A 19,226-nucleotide genomic window follows, 5' to 3' on the forward strand; every position below is an offset into this window, starting at 1 on the left:
TTTTAGTAAGAGACCAGCCATTTTTGGTAAACTTGAGAAATTGCCTGTGGTAATGGCTCCTTGTACGACAACAACAGAACCTGTTGCAGAGTTTACTAATGACTCAAACTCAGTGCTACTGGTGACGGCCGGCTACATATACTGTACAGCTCACATATCCCACATACAGCCTAATGGCACCCACAGTCAGCTGTGACTAATGGCATCGAGCTCTTTAAAACCCTCCTGGAGGAATCAACAATTTCAATCTGGAGTACAATCGAAAAAAAAGCTAATTTGGCCTTTTAAACAGGCAACACGCAGGGGCTTCATATGGCGCAACTTAAACACTTAGTCATCGTTTTCTATGTAAACCCACTCATTACCAGCAGGCTACAATATGTCCACTTCAACTTCACATAAAACAACAATTTCTCCAGTGTTTGCTTCTAAGATCTGCACATCCCTGCACCATACTTTGAACTACTTAAGTCGATTAGCTTTATGCTACATGATCCAATCCACGTGTGTGTTGCCGTTTCAACTTCAGGGCTCAAATAATTTTAATGAAGTTGGGATAAAAAGAAGTCATAACTCTTTTGTTCTTATACGGTTACGACACAGTAGGCTTTGCATGCGCTCGGCCGCAGATCATTATCTCAATATCACACTCAGATCATCTCATTTCATTAAATCTACAGGGTATGCAGATGTCTCACCACAGCACAGATGTTAGAGAAACATGCAGCCCTTTGGAAAATAAAGATGATTGATCAGTGAGTCTGCAGGCCCTTTAACACTACAGCTTCATGTTTATTTAACATATCCACTATAATGGAAGGGTACCTTTTCTGTAATACAACCTATATGAAGACCACATATTAACTGAATGACATGTTGGTAATGATATGTTATCAAATTTTACATCATTCCAGCTAAACGCTGGCGTGCATGACCCCAGCGGGAACAGAACCCGCACCGCTGGTTACATTCTGCATGTAAATATGCAGTTAAATAGGACCATATGTACCCGATGTGGCTTATGTTATTTACTGTATCAACATTATGTTATTTCTCCTTCCATGACTTATGTGTCATTGTGGATTTATGGTGTAAATTCCTCCCTTTTTTTAACCTCTCCACCGAGGGCCAGGGGAGTGATAGAACCGGGTCGGGCTCTGGACTGGATCTCAGTCACTCAGACAGGGTTTCACAGAGCTTAGAGCCGACGGACTCTGGAGGGTGAGACCGGGTGTAAATCTCTGAACCCTGGACAGTTGAAGGTATCAGGCATTCACTTCATGTCCGGACAGAGAGATACAATGCGTGTGTGGTTTTGTGATAATGTCATTGAAAGATGTTTTCAGTTGTACCTTCAACATCCCTTACGTTTTTTGTTGTTCCTCTTTTCCTGTATACTCGTTTCATCCTCTTATACTTCTGTTCCCACACACATTGCACAGAGCTTCAACAACCCTTAGACAAAGTATGTTTTTGATCTTGGGTTGGCATATAATTACCAGCTGCCAAGCCAGTTTCTGGATTGTGCTTTTTCCGCAAATTTTATGGTGAAACACAATGGTCTTTTGTTAGTGTAACACAACATCGTCAAGGGGTGTCCATTCTGCTTACACAATCTAAACACTTAAAGACAGGTGTTGAGCACAGTCCTACCTGTTCCTGTCTCTCTAGCCAGCGGTCCACCATGGGGTGATTGGCGCTCAGTGATGAACGAGCCGTCTCTCTCTGAAACTCCCTCTGATTGGCCCATGTCCCTGCATCCCGCGGGAGACTGCGGTACGTGTCGGTACCTTTACCCTGCAAAGGCACAGAAACAAAGGTTTTAAATGACGCACCTATTGTCATGTAGGACTTCTTCTACCAGCAATAATGTGTGCTTACTGGTCTTTTGGTAAATATTTCTTATGGTGGATAAATGTAAAAGGTAATATCAATAAGGAAAATATCGTAAGAGCACAACCTCAAATAACTTTACCCCAAACATACCACTTTAGCTCTTAAAAAAATAAAAAGGAATTGGGAGGGTGTTTAAATGAACAAAAAACTACAATCAAATGTGGCAACTTGCTAAATAGCAGCTACAAGAGTCGTTAAAAAATAAAGTGCAGTCAATGGTGCAGTCAATGGTCAAGCTTAAGGGCGTTCAAAGGTCACTATATGTTTGTGAAGACAGCATCATTGAATACGGAAAAGCTTAATTTCCCAAAACAGAGCCACAGAAGGCTTCAGTGCAGTTGGTTTGTAAGTGGTTGAATGAGCGCCATTTCCTCCATCACAACAAATCATTTTGAATAAGAACTGTGGTGGCAAACGGCCACGTCTGTTTTTGACATCGTGCCACCTACCTTCCTCTCGAGGCTGTTGGTGCCAGAGGCGTGGCGAGCTTTCAGGAAGCCAGCAGTGGTGGACCAGCGGGTCGGGTTCTTCCTCGACGGTGGCTCTTCCGTTTGGGCCCTTGAATCGGTGCCGGTAAATGGCCCGTTGATGGTCAGCAGGGCAGGGTCACTGCTGCGCCGGACGTGAAGGGGCATATCTGAGAGACAGGAAGGAAAGCGAAGGGTTAGACGTATTACGTATTTTAACTTGTGAGCCAGGGCTTTATTCTGTGAGGAAAAGTAATATATATGATTTTTTGCTTCTCGGCGAGCGCCTTATTGTCAGCGTGTAGAAAACCATCCTCTTTGCCATCGTTGATGAGACTAAAGACAAGGGATGATGGATGTAAATAGGCTGGAACAAATTTTGTTCCTTGAACATTGTGGACTAATAAAGGCAATTAATCACGGAGATTCCATTATCACCCCATGGTGGAATAATCTGATTTATCACTAAAAGTCTAATCAGGCAGCTCTAGTTTCCACTTTACTGTCAGAGTTATAGCCTCATAACACAGAGCAGAAGACAGTGTGTGGGAACAACAATATGAGGAAGAGCCTATTGAGAAACACCAGTGTAAGTGGATGCCTTCCATTAAAACTCTTCACTCAGTTTAAAAAGTTGCAGTGCGTGGGAAGTGGGCCAAGGTCCAACTAACAACTCCAACAAGAGCAAAACGCACAAACACACCACAGCCAGCGCTCATACACAAGACACAATGTGATGACATTACAAATCTCCCACTTTCAGAACCTCTCCAAAATCCCACAGGCGGATTTTGATTGGCTGAAATGTACCGAGCGGACCACACAAGAGAGATTGAGTGTAAACTGAAAACTAAAATTGTTTTATAAACCGGAGCATCTTCTTTCAGATGACAAAGCCAAGTGTCACGTTCCCATGTTCTCTTCCAGGACGTCAAGCTGCGGCTAGATGATGGTGTGTTCCTACAGGAAGTACTGAGACGAATGTGTGTCTGAGTCAGCAGTAATTTAGCTTTGTGTGAATTGTGAGACTAAGTGCATGACAAGATTAAGCGTGACCATCTGCATGTTTGTATGTGAACTCTCCAATAAACTGAGGAGTTTGTAGGTCAGTGTGTGTGTGTATGAACACTTAATTTGCTTGTTTGGAGGTTTGTGAAATTCTGTGTGTGTGTTAGTTACCAACTGTGTGTAAGAGTCTGTATTTTGCGAGCTCACAAACCAGCGAACATGTGTTTGTATTTGGAAATATCTGAGCCAACAGCTACAATATGTGTTGGGGATCTGGAACTGTGTTTGTGTGTGTACACTGATGTACTTGGCTGGTGTTGGGTCACCCGGAGCGTGGGACCTAAACAGCTCAGAGCCGTGGGAGGGAGCGGTGCTCTGGGAGATGGAGTTCAGGAGGGGACAGAGTGCAGGTTGGCCACACAAGTGTCAACACCACCTACACTTCAACTCATAGGAGGCATTAGGACACAGGACACCTCTTCAGATGAACTTCACTGACGAGTTAACTCCATCACATTTAGGCCATGGCTGTGAAAAATGCTTGTTTCTGCTTGGTTTGAGGTATCTGTTAATAGTGTGTAACGAAGTTGTGATGAAGGGTTCAGTTGGTTGCAATCTGCAACATCTCTGCTAGATGCCACTATATCCTACTGTAGACCTTTAAAGGGACACTCAAGTCTGAAAGTTATCTCTAATGATGTCATACTGATATCAATGGGTTAATCTTGGATTCACAGACGGCAAACCGTTAACACAAAGCCTGCTTTACTAGCTGGGACTGTGAGGGGAAATAACTCTCCATACCAACAGGTGGCAGTAGTCTGAAAAGTTGTATATGGCGCTGTTGAAGAGGCGGAGGTGAAAAATAATGAGTAACTAGATGAAATCATGGATACTACAGCGACAGACACAACAGCCTTTTCACTTAAATTTTCCATTAACTTCTCGTGCTCTGATTTGCAGCCAATCACAGCGTTGCCTTTCACCAACAGACTCCAGCTCCAATTCTACATGCTCAGTTGGCCCAAAAGCCTTAGACAAGGGCCGAGTTGTGCCAGCTCTGCTAGACACACCACAAAAGACACTAGGTGATGGCCCCAACATCGGCCAACAGCTTTCCTGGTTTCCTGTGGTAAGTTTCATGGCATGAAATGGCCTTTTCACAACACCCCAATGTGTGCTATCGCCAGTTTACTGTCATTAAAACAGCTCCTTAGGAACACTAACTCCTTATCCAATTTGGAAAATTAAATAAAAAGACAATTCAATACAATTTTGTCATTTGTTTTTCAGTTGTTTCCTTTACTAATTGCCTTTTTCAATGTTCATCTTTATGCAGTCTGTTTCAGTTGTGTGTTGCTTTGTGCGTGAATGTCCATTAAATTAAGCAAACGTAGTTTACGTACTGACAGTTTTACAGTTTTTAAACATACCCAATTAATATTTGTTCTCAATGTGGGAACACTACATACTGACACACAATTAGATTTAGTCTGACGTATGAAAACAGTGGGCACAACTTGATGCTGTCTTTTAATTGGTTTACCCTGCATCTGTCGTTACAAATACAGCTACAGAGAATTTTGTTCAAACACCGAACGCAACAGTCTCGTTTAATTAGACAAGTCAGTCAAAGAAACAAACAATGCCTTGTAACTTTTCATTGTTGTGGGCTCTGTAAAACAAAATGATTTTTTTTTGTTGTTTATATTTGGTTTTCTCTAGAGGAGCAAATGTTAATAACTTGAAGATTTTGAAAGATAGCAGTGAACTAAGAGTACAAGCCAAGAAACATGAATAATTAAAAGCGACATAAGAAAATGAACAGTACAAAATGAAACTGCAGCTCTTCAAAAGGACGATTAGGGACTGCACAAGACATTTACCACGATTAAATTATGAATAACTGAACTTGTGACTTTTCTCCCAGAATAATTGTAGCATTTTGTGAATTAACTCCTCAAAACTGGCATCTGTGAATGCTCTCATGTTCAGAACAATGGCATCACCCTTTCATCAGCAATTTCGTATCTGCAGAGGTTCGGAGTTTAACAAAGCCAAGAAACTAACATCAATCAATTTGAGAGTTTCAACAGATCTCTCTGTCTAATAAGCTTAATCACTTCACTTTTGATTCTGTGGGCCGAACAAGGAAAACTGGCAAAGACCCACAGAGTCCAGCGCCTCTCATCTCGACCAACATGAATCAGTGATTGAAAGCCATTCTCATTAGGCGCTTGTGAAAAAAAGAAAAAAATATTAATCAAATTCCTTCTCTTCCATGACAGACATTTCTCTTAAAACCCTGTAAAACTCTGCTGATGAGATTCAGTGTCGCCAATTAAGCAGGGTTTCGAATATATTATGGAGACGGCTAAATTGGACATAACTGGCAGGTGTGATTATGCCCTGAGATTTTCATTTCTTACCGCAAATTCACATTCAGCATCTCATCCAGAAATCCAATTAGGAGTGGAGTGACCTCCCTCACACTCTGTGTGTGTGAGTGTGTGAGATAGGAGATTTTGGTGGCTGCTTTGTCAATCAATGCCAGCTCACAGGTCATTAGTGGATAAGCCAACCACCAACCTATTTTTAGTGCTAATAAAAGATGCTAATTAAAAATTGGCTGTTTTTTTATTTCTTTATTTGAATTGATTGGAGTGTGTGTGAGTAGAAGTGTCTGTTAATGTGTGTTTGGAAGAGACAAAAACAAAAATGTTAACTTCTGAGAATTGGGCTTAAGGAGGGGAAGGAAAAACAACCTATTAAATCAAGGGACTCACTCCTGCCGACAGCAGAGTCTGCAGGAGGAAAAAAGTGCAAGGCGTCTCACTTAAATGAAGTGCAAGCTGAATATGAGAAAGCGGGTTTGACAGTGAGTCTCTATTAGCTGATAATCAAATAGCAGCAGGTTGTGGAGACGCTGTTGTTAACTTTAATTTCATCTCATCTGAGTGCTGGCAGAGATAGTACAGTACCTTTTTTATTTGGATGCGAATGACTCCAAGTCAGGTTAAATGTGTGCTAATTAAGTTTTTATTAAATGCAGCTGGTACATGCGGCATTCCTGTTGACTTGCCACATGAGCTGTCAAGTCGAGGGCCCAGACACAGCCCATCATTTGCACACTACTCTAGCTATTACAGCCACTTCTGATCGAGAGCACGACTAATAAAAAGTTGTCAAATGACTCAGGCGAGGAGGTAGAGCCGAAAAATAAGGATAAGGAGAAACTGCACTAATGCACAACATTACCGAGTGTGTCAGCGCCCTAAGAAGACATGAGAAGTTTAATCCAGCACTATGCCAGTCGAGTTTTGAAGCGAGCCTTTTAAATGACTGAGTGATTTTATCACAGCATTTTAATCTATTTTCGCTCTATTCTTCATTCTTTGAAAAACACGACAAATCTATTATTGTATCCTACTAATAAGTTATTATGCAAAAGGCTTTTTTTTTTATTTAGTTATTTTTACTTGTGTGAAGTCTTGAATATCTCCAGTAGCAATTAACACATGGAACTACTGTAACAAGATTCCTCCAACCATGTCTTCTTCACATGGTCGGAGGAAGCTTGTTACAGTAGTTTCATGTGTTAAGACAAAGAACGAAATTGGCCAAGAAAATCAAACTAAAGCATGAAGAATGTCAGCTAGTGGGAAATTAAAAGTACATCATCAAGAACAATATGCATGAAAAGAAGCTGATGACATAATAAAGTCAGCTGCAAATGAGCCTAATCTGAATCAAATGTTTTGCTTTAGAATATTCATCATAACCTATATACAGTTGTACAATAATACAGGCTAACAGGCTACACCCTTAAATATGAGTAAAAGTGAATGACGTTTAGTTTAAATCAGAACTTTACTGATACCGATCCAGTGAGAAACGGAAAAACTGCAGTGACACATGAAGAGAGAAACATTAAAAAGGAAGAGAAGGTAAGAGTGAGTCAGTGGGAGTGTGTGTTCGTCTCTATGTATATCTGTGTGGGTCTGCTTGTTTGCTGCCGCTTGCGGTTGTGTGCAAAAAGCTTTTTGCTTGATCCAAATTGACAAATCACCTACAAGAGTCGGATTCCCATCCAAACTCATGGTAATTACGGTAGAAGAAGCGAATTGGCCGGCAAAAACTGCAGAGGTGGACGAGCTCCGCGTCACATTTGATTTAGGAGGCACGAATAGAACCAATTAGCCACTTTGGCCGGGGATCAAACGGCTATCTGGGCCTGTAAAAAAAAAAAAAAAAGCCCTCCTGTCCAATTAACAGAATTTATGGAAAGGGCTAAGGTACCGCTGGACTGTGATAAGGTAATTTGTTGGGTTTGCTGTTTGCTGGAGCTGTGATGACATTTGATGCTAATGATGATGACAGATTTGTAATTTAAGAGGAATATAAGAGGAATTGACTCAAATATTAATCATCTGTCGAGTTGATTTAGTTCCAGTTGTATCTTTAGATAAGTCTTTTCCTGCAGATGGCAGCTTTATCCAAATAACAAATACCTCTATAGATCTTCAATCCAGCCACATGAACCCCTAATTTATTTCTCTTTGGGTGTTGGGACTTACTGGTTCGCAGCGCAGAAGGCGTGACCTCGATCTCACTGGCGGCCTGGTAGGGTTGGAAGGCCGAGGCTCCACTTCCAGCACTGAGGTCTGCAGCAAACAGGTCGGGGCTCTGGGTCCCGGTGGAGCTGGCGCTGGTTCCGTCGCCTCCATGATGGGGCTCCTGTTCGTCGTACACTGCTATCAACTGCAGGAGGAAGGCAGACCAGATTTGTGAAACATTTGAGAAACACGCAGGGTCAACTGCTGTTCGTTTTCAGACGGAGAAGGTGAAGAAGTACAAATACTGAAAAGCGGATTACATTTATTGAAAAGGTTTTCTGTGTTAGACAAAAAGCTTTAAACCGACACAAGGATATCATACACTGGGATAATCTGGATTATGAAAATTATAATTATAGAAAAAGAAAGGGACAGAAACAGGGACATAGGCAGGAACCAGAAGGGAAGTGCTTTAGGTTAGATGTGAGAAAAATATAACAGAGCATAAATACCTCCCAAATAATGGAGACTTACAAAGGGAAAGAAAAAGAGGGTCTAGTAAGTACAGAGACCGGCACAAAGAAGAAACAGATCAGAGGGGGGCTTGGATTTGTGGAGAAAAGTATTGCTTTTCTTGGAGAAACTCTTGCATAAAACCCCAAAAGGTTAAGCAGCATTTGTGGAAATGATAACTGTGTGTTACATAAGCTACTCAGTCCAAGACAAGTATGATCAAGAGCAAATCACAAAGGGTAAAGCAATCTTAAATAAGTAAAATGTTATTTTTTCTGTACCTGAGTGTATAAAAAGGGGGATTTCATCACCCGTTTATATCTTCCATATGGGCTGAAGGTAAAGGGGGGATTTAGACTCTCCATGTTACATTACGACACTGAAGCTCTCATTATGTCCAATCATATTCTTTCTCCACTCAAAATGCCTCCACATTAAACTTCAATTCCCTCACAGATCTGATTAATTCCAGCCTCTACTGAGTCCCTTTATTAGATTAAAGATGAGATTCACGCCATCCCTCTGTGACTCCCACCAGGCCTTGCATGTGTGTTCAGCTGGCTTCAGTTAGAAGAGGAGGAAAATGAAAAATCCATCCAACATTTGCCAATTCGAAAGGATGTGATCTAACTCTCCCTCGTGGTGATATTTGATGTAGAGGCATGACCGTTATAACGTCCCTACTGGAAGATCTACCTTCCGAACCACAATTTCGCACGCTCGCTGAAAAAAAACAAAAAACAAACGGGGATGTTATCCTGCTCACAAATCTTCAAAATATCACTAAAGTTCATCTGGGTTTATTTACATGCTCCTGACCAAAGATATCAACCTAACCGTGAACTTGAAAGAAAAACTTGACCCAGCACCCTGCAGCAAGAAGGAGCTGATCAAAAACAGGCTCAGAAACATTATTTTCACTTCAGAAAAATATACCTCCAAACAGAAATAGCACATGAGAGAAAACAAAATAAAAAATAAACTCAAGTTAACTTTTTTTTCCTCCTTTGAAAATCGCAGAAATGCGAATTTCAAAGCCGAGGTTTATCGGTTTTCATTTCGCTTTCGGAGGCACTGATTTCTATCTCTGGTGTAGAGAGTATTGAGCTCGGGCTCTGACCTGGAACCAGTTCGACTGGAAGATGAAAGAGTTCCAGAAAACATGTGTATTTGATCTTCTACCTATCTTTTCCTGAGAGCAAAGTTTGGACTGGCATGCACTTCAGTATTTTTGGTTACATGCGTCAATGCATAGGGATACTGATTTATGATACTGGTGGCTGGAGCTAATACTAGTGTTAAAGTGGAAGTTGTGGCTCTGAAGGGGGCTTACTCAAATATCAAATCAGGACGTAAAGGAACAGTTCAACAGTTGAATTTTCTTTTTGGGTAAACAGTTCCTTTGATATGGAAAATAAGTTTTTGCCCTCCAAAAGTCTCCAAGGCCGAATACTTTCATGTCTTCTGCCTGGTTGTATGTTTTTGGCAGAATCATGCAAAACTGAGGGAAACATTCTCAGTCTACTGAGAATATTGCGCCTCACTATCTGTATAAAAGTTACAGAGGCAGATTTGGACAGTTTCGTTTGGCCTCTGATTGACCAGTGGAGGTCGTAACAGAGCCGTAACAGACTGGTGTGGTCTTGTGTTGGCTAAAGTTTGACACCGTAGGTAATCTGCTCGTGTCACAATCTTAAAGTAGTGCAATACTATAGAAAGAGCCAGGGGGTGGTCGGGGTGTGGAAATGGGTCAATTACAGGTTATTGAATGAGAAGTGAATAGTTTATCGTTTATGTAATCTAAATAAACGTACGTAAATGGCGCAACGTACATTACTTGGAGTTGCATATGTAACGTGATAAGAGTCATGTCATTTATTTTATTTTAGCCAAAAGTATGATCCTAACCCTGACCATTACTCTGCTAAAAAGCATTTTCAAAGTAGAGAGAAAAGATGAACATTTTGGGGCCATTAAGGCGACATTATCACACTTTTACTGAATGAAAAAAAGCAATAACCAATAAAACATCCCCAACATGCAGAAAGAACAAAGACTTAACATGTATACAGTAAATACAAATGTGGCCACAAGCATTCACATACACACACACACTCAGAATTACATTTAGAGACACCCACACAACCCATTAAACACACACACACACACACACACACACACACACACACACACACACACACACACACACACACACACACACACACACACACACACACACACACACACACTTGCTTGTACCATTCAAATCCAACTACCAGTTTTCCAGCACATTAAACCTTCATTTCAGCCACATTTAGCCTGAGAGCCGGGGAGTTTTATAGCATGCTGGACAGCCTCCCTGGTGAGAATAACAGGCTCTCCAGGGCACACACACACACACACACACACACACACACACAGACAGACACACACACATTTACAGACCTCAAGACTCATTTTTCCCATTAGGCCCTTTACATAAATGTGGACACATTTACTTCAAATTAGAGCTCACGTCAGCCGGGGGCTAATGTGTACACAAAGTAATGGGGGTAATAAAGGTCAGAGGGCAGCACGGTGGGTGATGGAGGGGGTGTGTGTGTGTGTGTGTGTGTGTGTGTGTGTGTGTGTGTGTGTGTGTGTGTGTGTGTGTGTTAGTGAAATAAATGTTGGAAGAATTTGTTAATGAAGAGAATGAAAGAAAGTAGAAGAGGGGGGTAAGGAGTGAGAACAGGGGAAGTAAAAAAGAGGAGAGTGTAGGAGTGTGTGTGTGTGTGTGTTTAAGCACTACACATGGGAAAAGGCATTAAGACAGGGTGTGTGTCTGTTAGTGTGTGTGTTTTATGCGTACACGTCTATATAAAAACTTCCTGTGTGTGTAACTGTCAGAGATACATCCACTCTTCCCTCATTAAAGCGAAGTTCAGACCAGAACAGCTGAGTCAGCAAACCCCCTCCCCCGGCCCACTCCCTGAGGACACCACAGAAGAAGAAACCCCCCAATCTCATGTGTTTTTTTACAGCCCATGTGGTTGTTATTACATGGTAATCAGTTCGGCTGCAGTGCGCACTATAAATGTGGTCGGGCCTCTAAAAGCTTTAGCCGATCTGATATCACTGACAGGTAGAATTCATCAGAGATAATCAACACCGTCAAAATAAAAGACGTTCTGCGGACATGATGTGGTTGTCAGAGCCCCGAGTCCAACCTGAGTCTTCGGCGGAAATCAGGGCGTCACACCTCGACATATAGATGCCAGGTAATTTGACTTTTCATGATGCATAAATCTTAGAAGATTTGTGCATTTCCACTGATGTGTTCTCTTCAAAAATGTCAAAGATTTGCAATAATCAGAACATTATGTTCCTATAACACTGAACTGTAATTGTTCAAAGAGGTGCATTCGCCCGCAGGGAGTCCAGACTTTTCATATTATCAAAATAATTCAAACCAAGAACAGTCGCTGAAATCATCTGCGCGTCCCTGTTTTCTACACTGTGTACAAATTATGACTGTGTGAGATAATTTGCATACATATATCCAAACGCACGCGAGTACAAGCCAATAAAGGCTTTCTAATGAAAAACAACTGGTCCCTGGGAGGAAAAAGATAACAGACGAATGTTCTGATTGTTAGGGTCTTCGTCTCACTGCTGAAAGATATTTTTATATAAACTTTTGATTGTCGGAAACAGAAAACATGTTTCAAGCTTTTGTTGTGCTGTCGGGGGAAAAAAACACCCCCTAATAAACGGGCAATAACCGGCAATAATATGTTCCCATGACCGTCCTGTTAAGCACAATTTAGAGCCATTATTCAAGTTAAATACAAGAAAAACATGAGAAGGTACTGGTTACTTTTATAGTTTGTTTTACCCAAAAGTGTTTTTAATTCCCCCGTTTGTGGGCCAATAAATTCTAGCAATCCATCTAAATTGGACGTTTTGTCTTCATTTTGTGATCACAGCTGGATGGAGGATTGACAATGGCAAAATATCCACCAACGTTAGCTTATTACAGATACACTGTGTCTGTAGAAATGCTGGCAGACTGCAGTTGATACACTAAGCTTTGGGAGAGCGGTAGCATGACTGTTCAAGAGATAAGTGTATGAATGGTGGTGTTGGCAGTTTTAAATGCCCTTGAATGATATCTAGCCTCAGCAAGAAACTCTGAGTAAAGTCTGAATCACGTGATGAACAGATGAATCAGTACGTTTCTTGGCCAACACTCTGACTTCTTCTGACTCGTGTTGGTAGAATTCATCTCTGAAAGAAGTCAAAATAATGGTTCTCTTTTAATGTAGCCTCAGCTTGGCCCTCCCTTCCAACCTTCCTGTAAAAATGAAACATGAAACTGAAACCTGAATGACAGGTAAACACGCTGAGCATCAGTTTCACTACACGTGTTTCCTCTGTCTAATCAATGTAAATGAATAATGCCGCGGTGTAAACATCAGAGGGCACGGCTACGACTGACGGTCGCTCCCTCGGGACTCCATGTTGGCTCAGTTGGATGTTTCGTCAAGTGAATTGGTGTCTGTGCGATATGAAACAGCCCTGAGCCAAAGCTAATTGCCGAGGTTTGTTGACAAGCACGGTCCTGACCCTGCCACCCGTCATCATCACACACACACACACTCAGATAAAGGTGACACCCAATCAGCAGGCCTGGTTTACCCTGAGGAAAACAGAGAACTGGGTGTTGATTGGCCTGTGAAACCTGTGTCAATAAAAGCCAGAAGGTTGAGACGACTTCAAATCAGTCTGAGCTTCTGTGCCGACTTCCATCACGACCTCTCACAGCTCAATTAGGGCTACAAATACATCCCTAATTATTTATTTATAATTCAATCATCTGTCACACGTTAAACATGACATGTCGATCACAAGTGATGATGTCAATATGTCATTTATTAAAAAACACAAATGTAAAGAAAACCACGCCACTCCTTGAGTTTGAGAAGCTGTGAAAGTCGAATGTTTGTGTTTCTGCCTCCAACTGTTATTGAATATCACTTTCTTTTTATTCTGATGATCAGTGAATTGATGGAGTTATTGCCTCAACACACAAATGGTTTTGACCCAAGCTTGTAATGTAAGCAGGCAGCCGGCGTGTGTGTACTGTGCAAAAAGTGTGTACGAGTACATGCACATCAATGCACTGTGTGTGTGTGTGTGTGTGTGTTTTAAACTCTTCTTTCGCAAACTTCTGTTCACTTTCTTGCACAACACGCTTTCCTTAAACCCAAGTCAAAAAAAAAAGGGGGGGACCAATAACTGAAAAGTGAATTACAATGGAAAGTGTGAGTCGGTCCACTTTTCAGCAGTCACTTGCAGCTCATAAATCATCATCATAACTCTGGCCAGAACAATGCGCTGGCAGCCAGGCCGGAGCGAGGGAACCAAAGGTCTCTCAAAGGGGAATTAATCCTCACGGGTCTGTGTTGGCGGAGGGGAGTGGGGGGGTTGAATGTAGCAAGACACGGTCGCTGCTTGCTTGCACCACATCAGTGATCGCCCAGTCCGATTTCATCACAAATCTCTGGGCTCGTGAAGTGAGCCCCCGTCCAAAAATTACAGTTAGCCTCAGTTCTGGCTACAAACTCCAAGGCATAAATCTTTCTTCCGAGCTGCTACATCCATCTATCGACCGCTTGATTTATTCCCTCGTCACATTAAATAACGTCAAGTCATTACGATTCCACGCAGAATTATATTACATCAATGGACCGCATTTTCCCTCGTGTCAGGCTCCACGCTGCGCACAGTTTGTGCTCTTCCATATGATTTATTGAATCAGAACCATATTACAAATAAGAGCAGACACATAAAATGAAAGCGAGCAGGATTGATTATGTGAGGGGAAATTTGCTCGTCATGTAAAGAGGGAATGACAAGACAGAAGACCACAAAGGTACCAAACGACAGACGCCAAAGGAATAGCGTGAGTATAATTCACTCATGGGTTTAATTTAGTTCTTAAAGGTGATTTCATCCAGTTGATTGCTAACTTGGACCATGTCTATGCATCAGTATCACCCAGAGAAATTCTCATATGATTCTTACAAACTTTGCAGACAAAGTTGACCCTGACTCTGAAAAACCCAAATCCTCCAGACCTGGCTTACGCTGAACCGAGCCCATGCGCCGGGAGATGAGAGGGCAAAAAGCAAAGCTGTCAGCAAAAGGAGGGAAGTAACCACTTCACTTTCGCCTACACAGCTGTGTAATCCAAAACATGTTGTCCCGAGTCTCCTCTCAGGTCAAAAAACTGCAGCCTAGAACATTTTCCTCGGTTACATACTTTTCGGGAACTGTGAAGAAAGTGCGAGGTTGCAGCAGGCCTCTTCCCAAAAGCGACAGCCATCAAAACCCTCGGCATCAGTCAGCCGCGGCCGAAAAACCACAGAGTGCAGACAGGCAGTGACCAATGTTACTCTGAGGTCAGCACACCGCACTGTTTATGTGACGAATTAAGTTTCAAAATGTCTAGCACCGGAGGGAAAATCACTCGACCCGCCATAAAAGAAAAAAAAATCGTTATTTTTAAAGGATTGTTGGTAACTTGAAACTTTAGATGACAACACGATTATACTTCTGCACACAAGACTCACGACATTTGATGGCTGTGAAATATGAAATTAAGGTCATTTTTTAAAAATGTGAAAATGTACACTTTAAACATCTGAACAATGACCCATAATTTTGGTCGTTCGTGACATTTGTATTCTCGGTTTCTGGGAAATCTTGAGATTTGCACCTCGAGCCGAGACGCTGGCGGAATGTGACTCTTCACGGGTTCATTAGGTAAAGCACAGAATTGGCTGCATATGAAGTTTTTACTTTGTACAATAAAAAAAGAAGGTTTGATAGCTGTGGCAAAGAGTTAGAGTTACATGGTTTCCACTCAAACACATGACGGCGGCAAAAGCTTTTCATCAAGGCCTCAGAGGGAGAGGAGAGGTGTTTTTCCTCCTCTTTCACACATCCAGTTTGATTTGTTACCTGAGACGTTACATGAAATCTTACAGCAAACGTTTTCCACACATGGCAGTTGGTGGACAGACATTGTACAGACAAGGCTGTACAATAAAACACTCAGGAAAAATATCAGCGGCTCCGTCTCACCTCATCAACAACAGTCGTTTTAATAGACTCTACAAATTCAAAGTGAGGGGAGAGGCGGCGGCTCTGCATTATGACGTCTGCTAGTTTTCCTCACACGAGTGGTACTTTGCTTCGGCATTTTATAACATAAGCAGGCCACGCGGCTTGTCATAAAGGCGGCCCCGTGTACATATAAATGGAATATATAAAAAGAGCATGGACTTGTGAAATAACAGCGTTAACCTTCAGTGGACAGAAGCATGAAAAAGCCTTAGAAAGCGCCATGTACGTATTCAATGAGTGAGGACATGTCATTCAAATTGACGATAGCAGATGTTTGAAGGATTTGTCAAGATCAAGGAGATCAATCAAAGCACATTACAATATCTATATAAAAAACAGACAACCTTTGATTTCAATTCAGGGCAAACAACTCAATCACAGTCAGCTGAGGGTGTCACAACCTCTGCACAGCCAATCAAGAGATCCAAAGATTGATGGCATGCTTGTTTCCAACTGAGGGGTCCCTTAAATGTTCAGTGTGTCTGATTGAGGAGCTTCTATTGACAGAAATGGAATAAGAATATCACATTGAAATTTCCATTCGTGTTTAATCACCTGAAACTAAGTAGTATTGTATTTTTATTACTTTAAAATGATTCCTTTATGGGGGAGTGGGTCTTCTTACACAGAGTCTGCCATGTTTCTACAGTACTTACAGGATGTAAGGACTCAGTGGTCCATAAGGGAGGTCAGGTGAGGGTTGTGTCAATGCCGGATGCAACTAAAACCTACACAATGCACTTTTAATGTTACAACACAAGGATGGATCAGATACCTGTGTGCTTCCCAAGTTGTCGCAACAGTTTGGGAGAGATCTTTTCAAGTCTCTACATAATGATGCCCCTGTGCACAGAGCCAGCTCCATAAAGAAACTGTTCTCCCAGTGTGGAGTGCCAGCCCCGTTCAGAGCCCTGAACTCGACCCTGTCAGACAAATTCAAATGTCGACTGTGATGTCATCTACAGTATTTACAAGGGGGAAAATGCAGGTAAAATATTTGGTAGCCAAAGTGGTGCTGCTCTACCAAAACAATTCCTTGAGAAACTTTAGAGTCTAATGGAATCGGAACAGACATCTGAGCTAACTTTCCCTCCAACGCTTCACTCGACATCCATCACACCAACTTGCACATTGAGGCTTATCCTGTCCTATTTCTGAATTCTGCAAGCACTCTGCGAGATAACAAAGTGACAAAATAACTTCAGTCACCACAGATCACTCTAATCCACTCACACACTCATATCTGCAAGTTTCAGAAAGACACACTGAGGACTTTTTTTGGACCGTTTCATGTTACAGAGAATTTTATTTAAGACATTTCAACAGAAACCGACCTTATGTTGGAATATGTGGGAAAAGAAAATATCAGGATAGGAAACATTGGGCAACTCTCCTGCATTTCTTCTCCTCAGAGCTAACAAATGTGGGTTTAAGTTAATGCCACTGTTTGGAGGAACTGCACTTACACTACACTTGTTTACCAACTTTCACTGCCACTAAAACTTCTACCAGTGCCAAGCCTGCATGAGATAGTGGAAAGTTCAAGATTGTTCAAAACTTTCTCAGACCATCAAACTTGATTTGGCTCATTCCCGTCATCACATACTTTTCAAACAACTGTTTCATGAGCCTTTATGGAAAAGTGTGAATCTGAGCAGCAGGAGCCAAAGGGGCGGCGGTTTGGATGTGTGACAGATGTGGCTAAGATTAGCTGAGGCTGGTAGACGAGCAGCGCAACCCCAAACTCCCACAGAGACTGTTACGGAATGAGCGAAGGCAGAACACAGCGACCTTGACCTCACTGAGTTTAGACAAAGACACACACTCTCACCAGAAGAAGTAGACATATTAAATAAAAGGAGAACGAGACACGACATTGCCCAGGTGTGTGTTCACCTTCCCACACACACTATGAAACATCCAAACACTCAGCATCACATTGCTAAAGCGACTTCTTACACATTTATTCACTCACTTTGTTCCCCAAAGCACAGAACGACACTAAACACACAACAATTATGTCCAAGCAAACACAGATTTAGGATTACATTGTAACTGAGCGGCGTGGAACACGTCCAATCAGCATAATGACCCAATATCCATTTCACTTTAATCCAGACAATAGAAAACATGTGTGCAAAAGCACGGGGCCGTCTGAGTCGAGGCCAAGCTGACAAAATGAAAACAGCAATCAGAAGACAGAGCGGGAGGGGGGAGAGGGAGTAAGGGAGTGAAGGTGATTCATTCTCCAAAATGAGAGGAGTGCTGAGCTGTGACTCTTATTCCCTGAAAGATGTTGCTCTTGTTAAACTGCATTTTACTCAACTTTGATTGGTGGGAGTCCTCTGAACTTTGGCTCCATGTCCCCAAAGAGGAACTGTTTAAAGCCATGTTTGGAAAGTTAGAGTAATGATAGCCTCCATGAACTGTTGTGTTTTTATGCCTTCCTCTATGTTAGGTTTTTTTTTATCTACAGACATGTATTACAGTATTTTCTCAATCTAGAATTTGATTAATAAAGAAATAGTGCAGCGTTTTAGGAGATAGTCATTTTCTTTCCTGCCAAAAGTTTGATGAGAAGATCTGATATCAATCTCAAGTCTGTATTCACAAACTGAAGATAGAGCCGTTGAGCAGTTAGCTTAGCGTAGCACAAGACTGGAAGTAGGGTAAACCAACAACATCAGAATGGCCAATGAATGAGCTTTAAAGGTGCTGTATGCAGATTGTTTTTAATGCTGTATGGAGACAGACTAGCTGTTTTTTTCCTTACCTTCAATCTTTTTGCAAAACTAAGCTATTGGCCTGCTATCTCTTGTTACATTTTTGGTGGATACCCGATGAATTTGCAGGTACAATCAATGATTATTCATACAAGGTCTGTACTAATTAGTTGCATTTTTCTAAAGAAAACATTGGGCTGGCTCGATGTTTGAGACACAGAAATGTTAATATCAAAAACATTCATTTGTTTCCACAATTTAAAAAAAAGAAAAAACTGTCTTTAGACTGTCTTTAGCACCACCAAGTAAATTCTTTAGTGGCTCCCACTGAGGGGATTTGTTTCGCTGAAGGGGAAAATTTCCATTTTTCTGTTTTTCGCCTCACCTTTCATTGTCACATCCAAACAGCCTTGTTCTCAAGTTAGCCCCATATGCTTGTTCACTTAGCTGCGACAGCTTAACTGATGCTTTCTGGATATTGGAGCTTTAAAAAAAACAAGAACCCATTTGAAGAGTGCTGACATTCTCCGTTGAGTGAGAAGTGTGTTTAATTCAAGCTGCTGAAAGCTGATAGATGTGAATACAGAACGAGAAAGACTGCAACAAATCCACCAGAGAGCCACACATACTGAAAGACTATTTCCTTTGGCCAAGCACCTGATATTGCAGTGTGAAGCCATTTCTGAAACCTCTGTAAGAGGAGATTGTCCTCTGGTTTGATAGTGAGAGCACAGTGCAACCACTGGCACGAGTACAGGTTTCCCTCTGCGGCTGTCTACTCCAAAAATTGATGTACTCATGTAACTGTGGATATTTTGAACACAACATCCATCAAATCAGTTTGAAACCAAAAGACAAATGAAGCCTAGCTTTTGACAAACCCAAATTCT

General features: G+C 41.7%; 1 protein-coding gene across 7 annotated transcripts in view; it reads right to left on the reverse strand.

The window, feature by feature from the left end:
- The window catches only part of pard3ab (par-3 family cell polarity regulator alpha, b), a 245,861-nt gene that overhangs the window by 151,325 nt on the left and 75,310 nt on the right, over positions 1-19,226 (reverse strand). For all 7 annotated transcript variants that reach the window (XM_030402565.1, XM_030402564.1, XM_030402562.1 and 4 more), the window contains exons 3-5: positions 7,949-8,132; positions 2,346-2,533; positions 1,654-1,797 (exon numbers count right to left, since the gene is read on the reverse strand). In XM_030402565.1, the coding sequence (XP_030258425.1) occupies positions 1,654-1,797; positions 2,346-2,533; positions 7,949-8,132 (516 nt within the window). The remainder of the gene's footprint in view (positions 1-1,653; positions 1,798-2,345; positions 2,534-7,948; positions 8,133-19,226) is intronic.

This window comes from Sparus aurata, chromosome 21, assembly GCF_900880675.1.
Source record: "Sparus aurata chromosome 21, fSpaAur1.1, whole genome shotgun sequence".
Taxonomy (NCBI): Eukaryota; Metazoa; Chordata; class Actinopteri; order Spariformes; family Sparidae; genus Sparus; species Sparus aurata.